General features: G+C 47.2%; 1 protein-coding gene across 2 annotated transcripts in view; it reads left to right on the top strand.

Annotated features, from left to right (window-relative positions):
* UNC79 (unc-79 subunit of NALCN channel complex) overlaps positions 1-17,983 on the top strand; it is a 245,715-nt gene that overhangs the window by 90,815 nt on the left and 136,917 nt on the right. For both annotated transcript variants that reach the window (XM_088464341.1, XM_088464340.1), the window contains exons 18-22: positions 1,323-1,544; positions 2,046-2,273; positions 8,116-8,263; positions 9,643-9,722; positions 9,931-10,079. In XM_088464341.1, the coding sequence (XP_088320467.1) occupies positions 1,323-1,544; positions 2,046-2,273; positions 8,116-8,263; positions 9,643-9,722; positions 9,931-10,079 (827 nt within the window). The remainder of the gene's footprint in view (positions 1-1,322; positions 1,545-2,045; positions 2,274-8,115; positions 8,264-9,642; positions 9,723-9,930; positions 10,080-17,983) is intronic.

Raw genomic sequence — 17,983 nt, 5'->3', positions numbered from 1 at the left:
AGTTTATTGTAAGGAAAGGCTGCTGTCCGTCGGGGTAAGGTTTCCGACAATAATACTTAAAAGCTGGCTATGCGATTGAAACGCAAAACAGTATTTAAACAGTATTGCTGTACTAACTTTATGTGTTTATATAATGTAAAAATGGCGCTTAACTGTTGTGAGCACAGAAGCATGGCTCGCCATTCACAATATGACGAGTTGCGGGGGCATGGGATGCATGTGCATGTATAGCGAGCATGTGCAATTGCGCGTGCGCAAGTGCGTGCGCAAATGCGGCGGGAGCCTGTGTTTGCATAAAATGGCCGTGGACGATCAAATCGTCCAATGGATGTCGTGTTGCGATTCGTGCGCAATTAAGCGATCGCAACCAATTTATACGGTTTCGACAATCCGTAAGCAATTCTACCTAATTGCCTCCCCTCAACACAGTTCACACAAAACTTATATGTGTTCTCTTTGTGCACTAACACAGCTTTCTAACCCAATGCTAACATTGTTTGACTGAATCATAGAGCCCACAAAGAGTCTCTGCAATATGTAACACTAATCTTTGTATATCAATTACTATTTCCCTATAGAATGTAAGCTTTTGAGCAGCACCCTCTTACCTCTTTATCTGTTATTACCAGCTTTATTTTGTTTACTTTTTGTTCCTAATTGCAAAGTGCAGTGAATATGGGATATTCCTGACTTTAAATAGCCGTAACTCATGGCTCCACCTTATTTGATCACCATTCTAATTTGCCTGCCTATCTGTCACCCACTGACCTGCTGCCAATCGGAGCTTAGATAGCTGACACTTGCATCTTAAAAATCGTGTGCCGGAAGTGACATGCGGTCCGACTTGCGCACACTACCAGCACAACATGCTCCTTCCCCCTGGAGAGCGGTCCACAACGGCGGCGTCCTCGTGGTCGCGCACCGGAAGCAACCCTCTCCACGACTCACATTTACCCCCGGCGCAGCGAGTCCTCCCCATACTCTCTTCCCCGCCGGAAGTGACCAACAACTTGTCTACCTCCGGCGCAGCGGGTGTGTACAGTGACAAATGTAAATAATATATTTCATTTTTTTTTTGTAAACTGTAGAAATGAAAAATCTGAAAGTGAAAAAAAAAAAAATGAAAGTCATAAGAAAATCTAAAAAACAAAACTTTATACATTTTTTATTGTTTTCTCCTGTTATCACCATCCTGATATAGCATTGATTGAACAGGTATTGCAGTAGTACGAGTACCCTCATGACACTCACGCAGCTCATATAGCATATTCCAGAATTGAGCACAAGACATATATAATTGTTGCATTCCATCTCTCTTGCAGGGCAGCATTGCCTCAGACCCGGGACGACGCGTTTTGCACAGTATGCTGAGCCCTTTCCCTAGCCCATTTCATAGTCCTTTCCGTAGCCCCATGCGCAGCCCTTTCCGGAGTCCCTTCAAGAACTACGGCCCTCCTGCTGGGAGAACCATTGACTTTGACTGCGATGATGATGAGATGAATCTGAACTGTTTTATCCTTATGTTTGATCTCATACTGAAGCAGGTACAGTGCACACATGGGCACGCTGCCTGGGAATTTGCACAGTTCAGCTTCTGAAAAATAACTGCTTGGGTTTAGAAGGAGGAATCCAACCAGTTGAGGGTCTTTGATTTCTGGCAGCAGTGTGATAAAGTGGGATATTTTGTTACAAGTAGAGTTTAAGCTCTGTAAGTGTCTCATTGGCAATATTTACCCATTGCTGGGACCTAAAGCCGTATTATATTGTGCTATGAGGACATAACATGCTTATAGAAACTAAGGATAAAATACATGCCTCTTGCATTGCAAATTCCGTTTATCATGTTTGCACACAATATAAGCAAAGCATATAGAGTCCTGCATTTGCTGATGAAAAAGAGAGGGCAGATTGGTGTGTCCTCTGCTAAATGTGGGGTTGATGGAAAAAACATTTAGGCGACGTTCCGTGAGGGTTTTGGTAGTATGTTAGCGTATAGGTGAGGTACAGGGAATCTGGTTGATTAAGAAGCACCGTTTCTCTTTTAGATGGAATTACAGGATGATGGAATTACTCTGGGACTAGAGAACAGCCTGCCCAAGGACATCATATCTATTATAAACAACGTGTTCCAGGCCCCCTGGGGAGGATCTCACACATGCCAGAAGGATGAGAAAGCCGTGGAGTGTAGCCTGTGTCAGTCCAGCATCCTATGTTATCAGATGGCCTGCGAGTTGCTGGAACGTTTGGCTCCGAAGGCGGAAATCCGACTGGTGGTGAGTGTCCAACCTGAGGCCTAGATACTGGGGTCTTCCCCTTTTAGCAGCCTGCTTTGAAACAGAACTCTGCAGAGTTTAGAAATGGGGGGTGGTTCTGGGGCTTTCTTTGATCTTTTTAAAATTTCAGAGCCTCTTGATAGTGTTCTCGTTTTTAATTGGAGATATATGAAAAAGATGAAGAAACAACAATATTGTGTGAGGTGAGGGGTGAGGTTCTCATAGGATACAAGTTTACACTCACCCTCCTTCCGTGATAGGTAGACGTTGGACTCAAATTACACTGTGGTCCTACGGTGGTTGCAGAATGCAACGTAGAACCCGTCAATGTTGTCACTGAATCTCTCTGGATTAATGTATGTTATTGGGGGAAGCACTTATGACATGCCTCCATAGTGCAAATCAGTATATCCAAAACAAGGTTCTGCAAAGTTATGTAATAAACTCACCTTGAATGGGAAGTAGAATGAGCCTTTGACAATTTTTCAAACCCCGATGTCCGTCGGTGTTAAATTTATAGATGATGAGTTCCTGAAACTTAATAATATTCCTTGGATCCAAAAAAGATGTAATGATACTATTGCAAAATGCAGTTACCAAAAAAATTATAATTTTATTATGGTGTGGTTCAATAGCACCAAGTTAATATCACAAAGGTAAAAGGGTATAATGCATAAAATAAAATACAAAAAATTATTTAAAAAAATAATAAAATAGACAGAAAATAAAATCAAATAATACCAATGAATGAATGGCGAGTACCAGCAACGCGTTTCACAGCAAGTTTCCTAACAACGCGTTTCAAAGAACCAACATCTACTTCCTCAGGCAGATCTAGTTAGTAGGCTGAGTCCAGTAATGTTACAGGAAGAAAAAAAAAATCAAGTTTGTAAGGGGAGAACATCATGTGCTGAAACACTGGCATAGGCCAAAAGTCAGGTGGAGTCTGTCCTTGGGAGCTCCACAGTACTGGGCACATCTGGTCTCCAGGTTGAATTCTCCTATTATCATTTCACTTTGCTAGGTGTCTGATCAGTCCCTAAATGTCATGTAAGGTTTCATAGTAAGGTTGTTTGGGTTAGTACATCAGGACCCCATAGGTTATTGGACCGCCAAGGATTTCTACAAACAAACCCAATGGTGCATTTGTACTCTTAATTAATAAATAAGTCATTGTATGGATAAGAGGATTTCTGCACATTTCAATTTATTTTGAAGCTGTTTTTTCTGTTCATCGCAAATTACTTGCTATATATATTAAGGGTGTGGTATGAAATGTCAACATAATCCGAATGTCAACCTGGACGTCATGTACAATGTAGCCATGGCCATAGTGTTGACATGGTCATAATGTCGACATTGTGCATGTTGACAGTGGGCACATCCACAAAGCATTTATATACTACTAGCGACACGCCCAGCTTTCGCACGGGAGCAATTAAATCTCGCCCCAGCCCCCTGCATCTCATAACAACCTACGTCATTTCACCTCAGTCCCCTGCATCTCACCACAGCCTCCTGCGTCTTACTCCTGCCCCTGCATCTCACTACAGCCCCCTGCTTCTTACTCCTGCCCCCTGCATCTCACCACAGCCCCCTGCTTCTCACTCCTGCCCCCTGCTTCTTACTCCTGCCCCCTGCATCACACCACAGCCATCTGCTTCTTACTCCTGCCCCCTGCATCTCACCACAGCCCCCTGCTTCTTACTCCTGCCCCCTGAATCTCACCACAGCCCCTTGCTTCTTACTCCTGCCCCCTGCATCTCACCATAGCCCCCTGCTTCTTACTCCTGCCCCCTGCATCTCACCACAGCCCCCTGCTTCTTACTTCTGCCCCCTGCTTCTTACTACTGCCCCCTGCATCTCACCACAGCCCCCTGCTTCTTACTCCTGCCCCCTGCATCTCACCACAGCCCCCTGCTTCTTACTCCTGCCCCCTGCATCTCACCACAGCCCCCTGCTTCAAACTCCTGCCCCCTGCATCTCACCATAGCCCCCTGCTTCTTACATCTGCCCCCTGCATCTCACCACAGCCCCCTGCTTCTTACTCCTGCCCCCTGCATCTCACCATAACACCCTGTTTCTTACTCCTGCCCCCTGCATCTCACCACAGCCCCCTGCTTCTTACTCCTGCCCCCTGCATCGCACCACAGCCCCATGCTTCTTATTTCTGCCCCCTGCATCGCACCACAGCCCCCTGCTTCTTACTCCTGCCCCCCTGCATCTCACCACAGCCCCCTGCTTCTTAATTCTGCCCCCTGCATCTCACCACAGCCCCCTGCTTCTTAGTCCTGCCCCCTGCATCACACCACAGCCCTCTGCTTCTTACTCCTGCCCCATGCATCTCACCACAGCCCCCTGCTTCTTACTACTGCCCCCTGCTACTTACTCCTGCCTCCTGCATCTTACAACAGTCCCCTGCTTCTTACTCCTGCCTCCTGCATCTTACAACAGTCCCCTGCTTCTTACTCCTGCCTCCTGCATCTCACAACAGCCCCCTGCTTCTTACTACTGCCCCCTGCTTCTTACTCCTGCCCCCTGCATCGCACCACAGCCCCCTGCTTCTTACTCCTGCCCCCTGCATGTCACCAAAAGCCCCCTTCTTCTTACTCCTGTCTCCTGCTTCACACTCCTGCCCCTGCATTTCACCACAGCATCCTATATTTTACCACCGCCCCCTGCATCACACCACAAGGTGTGGAGAGCGAGCACTTCACAGTGGAGGAGTGCTAGCCGGAGTTCGTCTCAAGGTTCAGTGTAGGGATGGACATCAGAATCCAATGGTTAGTGACCATTGATGTTTGTGTTCTGATGGTAGTGTTTTAACGATTTGATGGTGGCAGTGTGATGTTTGCCACCATCAAATGGGAATCATTTAAGCCTGACTTAGATTTGGAAATAGAGTAAGATAGAGCAAGCCATGTTGCAATGCAAATGGTGAAAATACATACATTTTGTTTTGCATGTGGGGTAAATACTGGCTTCTTTTGGTTGTAACCTACACATTTCTCTGCACATTTTAAATCTGTCCCACCTGCAGTGCAGCATGGGTTTACCAAGATGATCAGTTACTTGCTCTTTCTTACTCTATTTCCAAGTCTGAATCAGGCCCTCTGTCTGCCTCTGCTCCAGTCCTTGACTCCTTCCACTCTCTAGGCTGCTGCTAATCAACAGGGAACATTGCTAGCTCTGACTGGCTCTTACTTTGCTGTTTCAACACTATTGCCAGCTACTGTACTTCAGCTTGGTGTAAAATTAGATTTTATTCTGTGACTGCTTCACTAAAATAAAGGGTTCAAGAGATTAGTCCGAACGAACACAGAGACCCTAGAACCAGGAACTTCATTTTATATATAGAGAGATTAGAGCCCTAATCGCAGCCTAACCCAAGCCCTAAATGTAACCCTCCCCATAACCATAGCCAGGGCTGGCTCTAGGCTCGTTATGTGCGAGTGGACACACAATGGGGCCAGGGCCATCAGGTGGCTGGTGCAGCTGCACAGTGCAGAATCCACCTGCCGCCGCATCCTGGCCATCTATGGAAGAATCCCGCCTGCCACCCTCCCGCTGGCATTATTGGTATGAGCTCAGGGGGAGATGTGGTGGGGAAAGGCATTGGAGACAGGGCAGCACAGGACGGCGCTGGGTACAGAAAAACGCAGCACCGGCCCTGACTACAGCCTAATCCTAGCTGTCAATCTAACCATAACCACAGGCTAACCCTAGTCCTAAATCTAACCTTAACTATAACGCAGCTTAACCCTAGCCCTAGATCTAACACTACCCATTACTACAGCCCAACTCTAGCCCTAAATCTAACCCTAATCATAACCACAGCCTAACCTCAGCTCTTAATCTAATCCTAACCATAACCACAGCCTAACCAGCCCTAAATCTAACCCTAAATATAACCGCAGCCTAACCCCAGCCCTAAATATAACCCTAACAATATCCGCATCCTAGCCCCAGCCCTAACTCTAAGCCTAACAACATCCGCAGCCTAACCCCAGCCCTAAATCTAACCCTAACAATAACCACAGCCTAACCCCAGCCCTAACTCTAACCCTAACAATATCCGCATCCTAGCCCCAGCCTAACTCTACCCCTCACAAAAGCTGCAGCCTAACCCCAGCCTTAACCCTAACCCTCAAAATAACCGCAGCCTAACCCCATCCCTAACTCTAACACTAACAATAACCGCAGCCTAACCCAGGCCTAACTCTAACAATAACTGCAGCCTATCCCCAGCCCTAACTCTAACAATGACCGCAGCCTAACCCCAGCCCTAACTCTAACCCTCACAATAACTGCAGCCTAGCCCCAGCCCTAACTCTACCCCTCACAATAGCCGCAGCCTAACCCCAGCCCTAACTCTAACCCTAACAATAACCGCAGCCTAACCTCAGCCCTAACTCTAACCCTAACAATAACCGCAGCCTAGCCCCAGCCCCAACTGTAACCCTAACAACATCCGCAGTCTAACCCCAGCCCTAACTCTAACCCTAACAATATCCGCATCCTAGCCCCAGCCCTAACTCTACCCCTCACAATAGCCGCAGCCTAACCCCAGCCTTAACCCTAACCCTCACAATAACCGCAGCCTAACCCCATGCCTAACTCTAACCCTAACAATAACCGCAGCCTAACCCCAGCCCTAACTCTAACAATAACCACAGCCTAACCCCAGCCCTAACTCTAACCCTAACAATAATCGCAGCCTAACCCCAGCCCTAACTCTAACCCTAACAATAACCGCAGCCTAACCCGAGCCCTAACTCTAACCCTAGCTCCTGCAGTCTACCTTTAGCACTAACCCTAAACCTAAAACAGACATGTACTGTTGACATTGTGGATGTTGACATTTTCACTGTTGATATTTGGACCATGTCAACATTCTGGTGTCAACATTCTGAATGTCAACATAATGACGACATACTTATATTAATACACAAGGGCCTAAGGAAGTACTGTATATGAAAGTTAAGGTCCATGGCTTCCGATTGACCATCTCCAATGAGCTTGGAAGCCATTGGTCCACTTCCTCAAACTTCATCCCATTGCCAAAGCTTTGAGGCTCCAATTTTACATTCCAAGCAAATATGAAATAGCATTGAGCTCTCGCATTTCCTTCCAATAGACTGCACTGTTGAGGTTCATCTGGGGATTTGTATGGTCATTTGAAGGCGCAATTTATACATGAAATGAAAAACAAAGATATAAAAGTTTTTCAGTCTATAGGACAAATGACACTTCACCGGAGAATAGCCTTTTGTTTTCATTTAATTTGTTGCAAATACAGCTCTTACAGCTTGTTACGGTAATCCTTTTATTTTATTTGTTGCCCGTGCTGTCATTTTGAAAAATGCGGCGTACATCTTGTCTAAGGGATATTCCAGCTCACACAACAGCTCAGCAAGATGGTTAATGTGCGGGTTATACCAGCACCCGCGCCGAGACGCTACGGTTACGGGGATAGGTGTGATTGATGGACTGAATTTTCATTCCACAGACTAGATCCTGTAGTTCATTTTCAGCATCTTTTGTGACAAATGACCTCATATTAACGAGGAATATTGATGGAAGTGACACAGAGCAGTAAGATAAACGCGGCTTGAAGGGACATATATCATATCATATAAACCACTTATAGAACACTCTCAAGCTCAGCATGTATATCATCCTAGACAGGGATTTTCTGTCAGCATTACGGACTAGACAGGACATCCTGAAAAAAGCCTGTCGAAAACGTTGCTTACACTCAGATTATTTTCCTGTGAGTTATGAATTGTTTGTAAATGTTGGACAGTGGAACTTAAGTCTCTAACAGAACGTCCTCTCGCAGGAGCCAACAGATAGTCTGGAAGAGAGCCTGCTGTTCTCAAGGGCCGAATTTATCATCGGAACAGAAGGCGAAGAGGAAGAGAATCCAGCGAACAAGCACGGGGATAATCCAGGAACCCACAAGGAACCAACGGAACCTTCCAACACAAGTATGTTTCACATAATTAATTATAGGACGTGATTTAGGGCCCAGATTTATCAATGAGGGATATTTTTGTTATCACTCGTTTCTAGTCTTAAATGGTGCTGCAAATATAAGTCACCCTGAACAAGTAGGGCCTTATTCATAGTCTCACGCAAAGCGGGCGCATGGCGTGCATGAAAATAGCTTTTGATCTCTGCCTGGATTCAAAGTTGGCCGTATATATGTGGCCGCACCACCGGTACATAGCCCACAATTCCATCTCCGTGCCCAGGGCACACTTACCTATTCCCTGTTGCCGCCCACTTTTACCCATGTAGCCGCACGTAGAGATCTGTCTGATAATTCCTAATAGGCCGCAGATGTGTTCAGGTGCATATGTACGCCTCGGACGCATATGCAGTGCGGAAAAATGACAGACGTGGTTTCTTTGCTGCGGTTCTGAATCAGGCCCAAAATATGGGTTTAAGTTGTGCGTATCTTACAGTGCATTCATGTGTACGCAGGTGGCATTTATAAATTGCAAAAATGGATTTAAATGTTCTCCAGCATTATATAGATGACTTGCAAACACAAATACATATCCAAGTCACACACGGGATATATCTGCCGGAATGTCCTGGAGACTCCCGAAATGAAGTAGGTGGGGGCGTGGTGATGAGATTTGCGGCAAATCACATCATCGCGTCCCCTGCACTCGCCACTTGGTTCTCTCCCGGAGGTAGGGTCCCAAGCGTAGGAAAGTATGACATAGACCAGAGACACAACTTATTTACTAAAGTGCAGGTTTTTAGGAGTGGAGATGTTGCCCCAGGGACGGTGCTACCATTAGGCAGCTTTAGGCAGCCGCCTAGGGGCACTGGCCACTGGAGGGCAGCGCTGAGTCCACAAAAAAAATAAAAATGAGTGACGGGTGAGTGACATATAATGACATATAATGACATATATGAATTTGTGCCACAGCTGTGTGGTATATTATGAATTGGCAGCAGTGTAATGAGGTACATTATGATTTTGAGTCTCTGCTGTGTGGCATATTCTATATAGTATATTATGAATTTGGGACACTGTTGTGTGGCATATTATAAACTGGGGAGACTGATGCGTGGCATAATACGAAATGGAGGGAGCAGGGGCGGTTGGTGAAATCCTGCCTAGGTCGCCCAGAAACCTTGCACCGGCCCTGTGTTGCCCATAGCAACCAATCAAATTCTACTTAACATTTATCTAGCACCTTATAGAAGATAATAGCTAGAATCTGATTGGTTGCTATGGGCATCATCTCCACCTCTAAAAACCCCGCACTTTAGTAAATTTACCCCACAGAATCTGCATCAGCGATGGGCAACAGGCGGCTAGCGGATTTCTTGTTTTTTATTTTAACAGCTGTCAAAAACGATACAGATCATAAATTTTGTTACCAGCAACTTCCTGTGACCCTAAAACTGATCTACACTATTCTTCAGGTACGTGTGTCATCGAGTTCTTGGATTGTGTTTTATATCATACTGTATATGATCATTAATGACATCTTTCTTAGTCATTATTGTTAAATAGTATGTGTTTAGCATTCATATAATTGTAAAGAAATGTAGATTTGTAACACTAGAGATCCAGTTGCCTCTGGTCTGAGCATTAGTGTTGCCGGCCTCCTTATATTTCTTGGTATTGTAGGAAATGGCCAGGTTTGATGAGCCGGACATTCTGTTTAATATGCTGAACTGCCTGAAGATACTGTGTCTCCATGGGGAGTGTCTGTACATTGCCAAGAAGGATCACCTACCATTCCTGGCCTACATACAGGAGCACATGCTGATCTCCAGGTACAGTAACTGATCTCCAGGTACAGTAACTGATCTCCAGGTACAGTAACTGAGCTCCAGGTACAGTAACTGATCTCCAGGTAAAGTAACTGATCTCCAGGTACAGTAACTGAGCTCCAGGTACAGTAACTGAGCTCCAGGTAAAGTAACTGAGCTCCAGATACAGTAACTGATCTCCAGGTACAGTAACTGAGCTCCAGGTACAGTAACTGATCTCCAGGTACAGTAACTGAGCTCCAGGTACAGTAACTGAGCTCCAGGTAAAGTAACTGAGCTCCAGATACAGTAACTGATCTCCAGGTACAGTAACTGAGCTCCAGGTACAGTAACTGATCTCCAGGTACAGTAACTGATCTCCAGGTACAGTAACTGAGCTCCAGATACAGTAACTGATCTCCAGATACAGTAACTGAGCTCCAGGTACAGTAACTGAGCTCCAGGTACAGTAACTGAGCGCCAGGTACAGTAACTGAGCTCCAGGTACAGTAACTGATCTCCAGGTACAGTAACTGAGCTCCAGATACAGTAACTGAGCTCCAGGTACAGTAACTGATCTCCAGGTACAGTAACTGATCTCCAGGTACAGTAACTGAGCTCCAGATACAGTAACTGAGCTCCAGGTACAGTAACTGAGCTCCAGGTACAATAACTGATCTCCAGGTACAGTAACTGAGCTCCAGGTACAGTAACTGATCTCCAGGTACAGTAACTGAGCTCCAGATACAGTAACTGAGCTCCAGGTACAGTAATTGAGCTCCAGGTACAGTAACTGATGTCCAGGTACAGTAACTGAGCTCCAGGTACAGTAACTGAGCTCCAGATACAGTAACTGATCTCCAGGTACAGTAACTGAGCTCCAGGTACAGTAACTGAGCTCCAGGTACAGTAACTGTCCATATGTGCAACTGAGATCCAGAACGATGCAAGCACCTGGGGTTATTATTATTAGGCCAACAAAAGCTGCCAGGTAGTTACTGTATAAATAGAGCTATTCGGTATCTAGTGGAAAAAAAAGAATCTTATTTTGATTGTTTGGAGGAGCTAAATCATATGTGAGAACATCCACTCATGTGACCATTGACATTTCTACACATTGTTATTTAAAATTCTATACATTTACACTACAAAACTTTTATTTTTGCTTTGCATCCAATCAGTATTTTATAGGCATTGATAGAAAAAATTCCATACACCTTTCCCGAAAATGCTGCTTCCCAGGCTGCTCCTTACATACAGATGCGGCCTTACACATCTTGGCTGCTGCGGTCGCACTAAAAAGCCCCTCTCAGCGCACCAGGTCCCGTGAGACTCTGCTATCACCGGGCTTATTTTTGGCAGGTTTTTATTTTACCAAAATGCTTTTAAGTGGCAATGCAATGTGACTAGGAGGCAGCAGCAGGCTGTGCCGAGTAATTTGATATGCGACACTTGTATATCTGTGTGCGATATCTGAATAGGAAGTGCTACAATTCAGCCGTCGCACGGGACTTGGCAGCTTACTTATGCCAGGCAAGTCTCGCTGCGTGGCATAATAAGGCTAGATGTATGAGGACGTATCTATAATATGCTCAGTGCAAAACTAGGAATTTATCAGCCTTGGTTCAGAGTCCTGTAACCCCCTTCCCAATTGCAAGGTATTAGGATACATCACTTTTCCCCATATTACACCTTATTTCTACCATGCCACGCTCTTCTGCTATGTTACCCAAGGCTATGGCAACTGTGGCGCCATATAACGTTTGGAAAAGCATTATCGGATTGGCTCTATGCCGTCATCCTTTTACACAGGTAAAAAATTTAGATACCGAGAATTAATATATGCCTTTATTGTGCAAGCACCATACCCTGCCATTGGGTCTTATATTACATAACAGTGTTCCTAAGGTATGCGGTCAGGAAGCTGGTGGTCGAAATGCCCACCGCCAGCTTCCCGATAGTGTAATCCTGGCAAGAGATTTAACATAGGTGTCGAAATACCGACGCCTATGTTAAATTGATGCCGGAACACCGACCCCCACCATCCCGATCGTATGCGACGAGTAAGTAGAACACTTAGCCCGGGCATGGGGTGGGGTTAGGTTTAGGGACCCCCGGGGGTACTTAGGGTTAGGCACCCCCCCAGGGAAGGTTAGGATTAGGCTAGGTAAAGAGGGGGGGTTAGGGTTAGGCACTAGGGGGGGGGAGGTTAGGGTTAGGTTTAGGGTGCAGGAAGGGGGGTTAGGTTTAGGCATCCCTGGGGGGAGGTTAGGGTTAGGCACCCCTAAAGGAGGCTTAGGGTTTGGGGGGGGGGTGAAAGGGTTAGGAATAGTTAAAATACTCATCCTGTCGGGATCTTCACTGTTCTGTCTTCCAGCGTCCGTATTACATAGCCGTGCTTAGGTTCCGGCAGCGTGTCATACCGATTCCGTTCATAATACACAGATTATTCATTTGTAGACCAAAACAGATTGTCCATTCTTTTCTTTTTCTTTTTGAATCAAGTATATTTTATCGATTTTCAATAGAACAAAATAATAAATAAAACAATTATTACAGACCAAAAAAAAACACAGTGACAATTCAATCATAGACAAAATGGACAATACAGATGAATCTCTGTAAGAGAAATATGCAGAAAAACACAATGAAAATGTGGAAAGTAAATAGTCACAAAGGCGCAACACTTGCAAACAAACATTACATCAAAAATAAATAGATAGGGTCTCATTTAGACGCAACCAGGTCGATGGTCCCCACAGGGCATGTGCACGACAGAGCCGGCTCCGTTGTGCGCATGCGCGAGATCTGGCTAGCGACGGGCGCTCCGTGGCTAGGGGTCTCGTAGCAGACGGGGCGAGCTGTCGATGTTGAGTGACAGCTCGCCCCGTTTGCTGGGCAGGCCGGGGGCGTGCCCGGCCAAACGGAGGCGTTCCAGTCGGAACGCTTGCTGTTTGGAGGCGCCCCCACTGACATCATTGATGATGTCAGTGGGGAACTTCCTGCTCAAACAGAGCAGGAAGTTCCCTGGGGCTTACGAGTGCCCAGACCAACCTTAGGGTCTGGTCGTAAACCCCGATGGTCGCGATGGTGATGACCATCGCGACCATCACCCTGATCGCTAACTAAGCTGTGGGTGGTAACCAACAGCTTAGCTTGCGACCTGGATGCAGCACTTCAAAACAAGAAGTGTCCGCCCTCATTCAGAGAGAGCGATCGCTTCTTGCGATCGACTCTGAATGAGGGCCATAGTGTGCTAGTGCGTTGGCTGCCCCCTCCTAAAATTACACGGCTCCGAATTATGGAAGAGCTCTACTTCACCACCCATAGGGAGATGCGCACCACAGATACCACAGTTTGTGGAATCTTTCATGTGTCATTAACTAATAACACCCAATCATGAAGATCAGGTGAATCAGCCCCCAACCACTTCCGTGCTATAATAACCTTAGCTAAAGACAGCAAATGAAAAACATATTTGTATGTTAAAACTAGGGATGAGCGGGTTCGGTTCCCTGAGAACCGAACCCACCCGAACTTCGGGGATCCGGGGCGATCCGAGCCCAAGCTCGGATCTCCCTGTCTGCCCCGGATCCCTCTCCCGAGGCAAAACCTCGAGATCTGCTGTCGGATCTCGAGGTTTTGCCTCGAGCGGCCATTTTAAAAAAAATGCCTTTGCCTTTAATGGGCAAAGTGCTGATTGGCTGACAGAGCCGTCTGTCACGGCTCTCAGCCAATCAGCATTATGGTGCTCATTTGCATGTAGCACGGACTCGTGAGATCCGTGCTACATGCATCTGTGTGATTGACAGTGACACAGAGCACAGATGGGTCAGTGAGACCCGTCTGTGCTGCTGTGTATTTCAATGACACAGATGCACGCACGGACCAGGAGATCCGTGCTACTTGCATCTGTGTCATTGACACAGAGCACTAACGGGTCCGTGAGACCCGTCTGTGCTGCTGTGGTAAAAAAAAAAAAAAAAAACCTGTGTAAAAAGAGAAAAAAATGGCGTGCCCCCCCCCAAAAAAAGAGCAACCAGCCCCGGGCATTAGTGACCCAGTGCTGGGTGTGCTTAAATACAGGGGACAAACGACATAGGGGTCCCCTGTACTTAAACACAACCGGCACTGGGCTAGTCAGAACCAGAGCTGGTTGCCAAAATACGGGGGACAAACGACGTAGGGGTCCCCCGTATTCTGCGCAACCAGCTCTGGGCTCTGATCCGGTCCTGGTTCTGGAAATACAGGGGAAAAAAATGAGTAGGGTTCCCCTGTATGTTCCAGAACCAGCACTGGACTTTTTCTAGCGGGGGGCTGATGCCACAGCCAGGGGAGCCCTTTCACCGGGCCCCCCAGCCGCAGCATCAGCCCTGACCGCTAGTCAGCCCAGGCCGGGGATCCCTGGAGAGCTGGGGACCCCCCCAATAAAGGGGTCACCCTCTCCAGGGCTCCCCAGGCCCATGCTGATAGCCCGGGGCTATCCCCGCCACCCCTGGTGGCGGTGGGTGGCGGGTTGATTGTGTGGTGTGGTGTAAATAAAGAATATCAAACATTGGCCCTCATTCAGAGCCGCTCGTTAGCGGCAGTACGCTCGTTCCGAGCGATGTTTGCACATCTGCGCATGCGTACGCTTTTTAGTACGCATGCGCGAACCAGTCAGTGCGGCCGAAAATCCTTTGTACGCTATATAGCGAGTGCCTGCTATTTTGAGTGACAGAATGAGGCGTATGTGGGTGGTAACAGGGGAAGGTGCTTGAAAATGGGGAGTGGAGATCCGAACGCAGGCGTGCTTAAAGGTCAAAACGGGCGTTTTATGGGTGTGTATATTTAAAACAGCAGCGTCATTGACCACGTTACTGGGTTATTTTATAGCCAGAACTGCACGCAAATTTGTGGTAGCAAACACCAACCACAAGAATAGCGAGCAGTTCATACGCTGGTCGATGTACTCGATTAATCTAATAAATAGCGGACATGACGTAGGATGCGTGCGGCCAGGGGGCGTTTTTAACAAATAAACGAGCGTATGTTTTGCTCGTTCGTTCAGACTTAGAGGTGTGAACACACTGCAATGTGCGTACGGATCATTTAAATAGCCACCCCTTGATTTTAAACGAACGACCGCAAATAGCGTGCGGCTCTGAATGAGGGCCATTGTCTTTACAAGTAGAACTGCAAGTCCCAGCAAGCCTGCCCCGCATGCTGGTACTTGGAGAACCACAAGTACCAGCATGCAGGGCATTAAGGGCCCACTAGTACCTGTAGTTCACCTGTAAAAAAATGTTTAAAAAAAACACAGGACACACACACCGTGACAGTATAAGTTTATTAAACATACATACACACACACACACACACACATGTACACATACTCACCTATGTAACCCTGTAGCATCGGTCCACTTGTCCGGTAAAGTATCCATAGGGGACCTGTGAAAAAAAACATACTCACCATCTCCTATGCGAGGTTCTGTCCTCTTCGTTCCAAAGTAGGCATCCCCGGACTTGGCAAAAAAAAAAAAACGAAAACGCGATCCACGAACTTAGTACCGTTCTATAGAACGGTACTTCCCGAATGAGAGCTTAGCGGCGGGGTATCACCATGGAAACCCCGCTGCTAAGCGTTCATTGGCTGAGAGAGGCCATCTCCCGTCTCTCTCAGCCAATGAACGGCTCCCTCCATTGTAGTCAATGCTGGGAGCCGCAAGGTTATTAAAGTTTACCCTGCGGTTCCCACCATTGACTACAATGGAGGGAGCCGTTCATTGGCTGAGAGACGGGAGATGACCTCTCTCAGCCAATGAACGCTTAGCAGCGGGGTTTCCATGGTGATACCCCGCCGCTAAGCTCTCATTCGGGAAGTACCGTTCTATAGAACGGTACTAAGTTCGTGGATCGCGTTTTCGTTTTTTTTTTTGCCAAGTCCGGGGATGCCTACTTTGGAACGAAGAGGACAGAACCTCGCATAGGAGATGGTGAGTATGTTTTTTTTCACAGGTCCCCTAGGGATACTTTACCGGACAAGTGGACCGATGCTACAGGTTACATAGGTGAGTATGTGTACATGTGTGTGTGTGTATGTATGTTTAATAAACTTATACTGTCACGGTGTGTGTGTCCTGTGTTTTTTTAAACATTTTTTTTACAGGTGAACTACAGGTACTAGTGGGCCCTTAATGCCCTGCATGCTGGTACTTGTGGTTCTCCAAGTACCAGCATGCGGGGCAGGCTAGCTGGGACTTGCAGTTCTACTTGTAAAGACAATGTTTGATATTCTTTATTTACACCACACCACACAATCAACCCGCCACCCACCACCACCAGGGGTGGCGGGGATAACCCCGGGCTATCAGCCTGGGCCTGGGGTGCCCTGGAGAGGGTGACCCCTTTATTGGGGGGGTCCCCAGCTCTCCAGGGATCCCCGGCCTGGGCTGACTAGCGGTCAGGGTTGATGCTGCGGCTGGGGGGCCCGGTGAAAGGGCTCCCCTGGCTGTGGCATCAGCCCCCCGCTAGAAAAAGTCCAGTGCTGGTTCTGGAACATACAGGGGAACCCTACTCATTTTTTGTCCCCTATATTTCCAGAACCAGGACCGGATCAGAGCCCAGAGCTGGTTGCGCAGAATACAGGGGACCCCTACGTCGTTTGTCCCCCGTATTTTGGCAACCAGCGCTGGTTCTGACTAGCCCGGTGCTGGTTGTGCTTAAGTACAGGAGACCCCTACGTCGTTTGTCCCCTGTATTTAAGCACACCCAGCACTGGGTTACTAATGCCCGGGGCTGGTTGCTCTTTTTTGGGGGGGTGCACGCCATTTTTTTCTTTTTTTACACAGGTTTTTTTTTTTTTTTTTACCACAGCAGCACAGACGGGTCTCACGGACCTGTCATTGCTCTGTGCCAATCACACAGATGCATGTAGCACGGATCTCCCGGGTTCGTGCTACATGCAAATGGGCACCATAACGCTGATTGGCTTCCTGTCTGCCACTGCAGTGCCACTCCTAGATGGGCCACGTGTTTGTGCCGCCCCCTTGTGTCGCTTAGCATAGTCATCCAGCTTCCTCGGTACAACCTTTTGGCCTAAAAACAATATTGTGAGGTGTGAGGTGTTCAGAATAGAGTGGAAATGAGTGGAAATTAATGTTATTGGGGTTATTAATAGCGTAGGAACAAAAAAAGGCCCATTTATGTGATTTTAGCGTTTTTTTTTATTTTTTAAGAAAAAATCCAGATCCAAAACACAAAACCCAGAACCCAAAACACGGAAGGGTGGTTTTGGCAAAACCAATCCAGATCCAAAACACGAAGAAAGATCCAGATCCAAAACCAAAACACAAAACACGAAAAGTGTCCGGTGCACACCCCTAGTTAAAACATTGAACGACTCCTCGAGGGAAAAACCAAATAGATATACGAGCGGATCTAGAGCAGGTAACGCAGGTATAGTAGTACGACGGACACAATCCCACACTTGATTCCAGAAATATTCGCATCCCGAGACTCCCGAGGAGGTGCCAGAACGCTGCCTCTGACAACCCGCATCTACGGCAATTAGAGCCAGCCCGAATCCCTGTATTAAAGAGACTAAGGGCCTGATTCAGAGGCGCTCGCTGTTTGCGAGCGCTCGCTCTGAATCGGGGCGGATTTTTAATTTTTTTTAAATCTGCCTCCAGGCCGCTCGCATAGCTGTGGGTGACCTCCCACAGCTTTTGCGAGCGGCCTGGCGATGGTCGCGATTATTGCGACCATTGGGCTTGCGACGAGACCCTTGTGGTAGGGTCTCGGTTCCCGCAAGCCCGAGTGAACTTCCTGCTCTAATAGAGCAGGAAGTTCACTAATGACATCACGAATGATGTCAGTAGGGCCGCCCACAAACGGCAGGCGTTCCTTCGGGAATGCCTCCGTTTGTCCAGCCACCCTCCCTCCCC

This window comes from Taudactylus pleione, unplaced genomic scaffold (genome assembly GCF_031769625.1).
Source record: "Taudactylus pleione unplaced genomic scaffold, aTauple2 ptg001661l, whole genome shotgun sequence".
Taxonomy (NCBI): Eukaryota; Metazoa; Chordata; class Amphibia; order Anura; family Myobatrachidae; genus Taudactylus; species Taudactylus pleione.
Note: the sequence above shows the minus strand (reverse complement) of the source record. Positions and strands in the feature narration are given on the sequence as shown.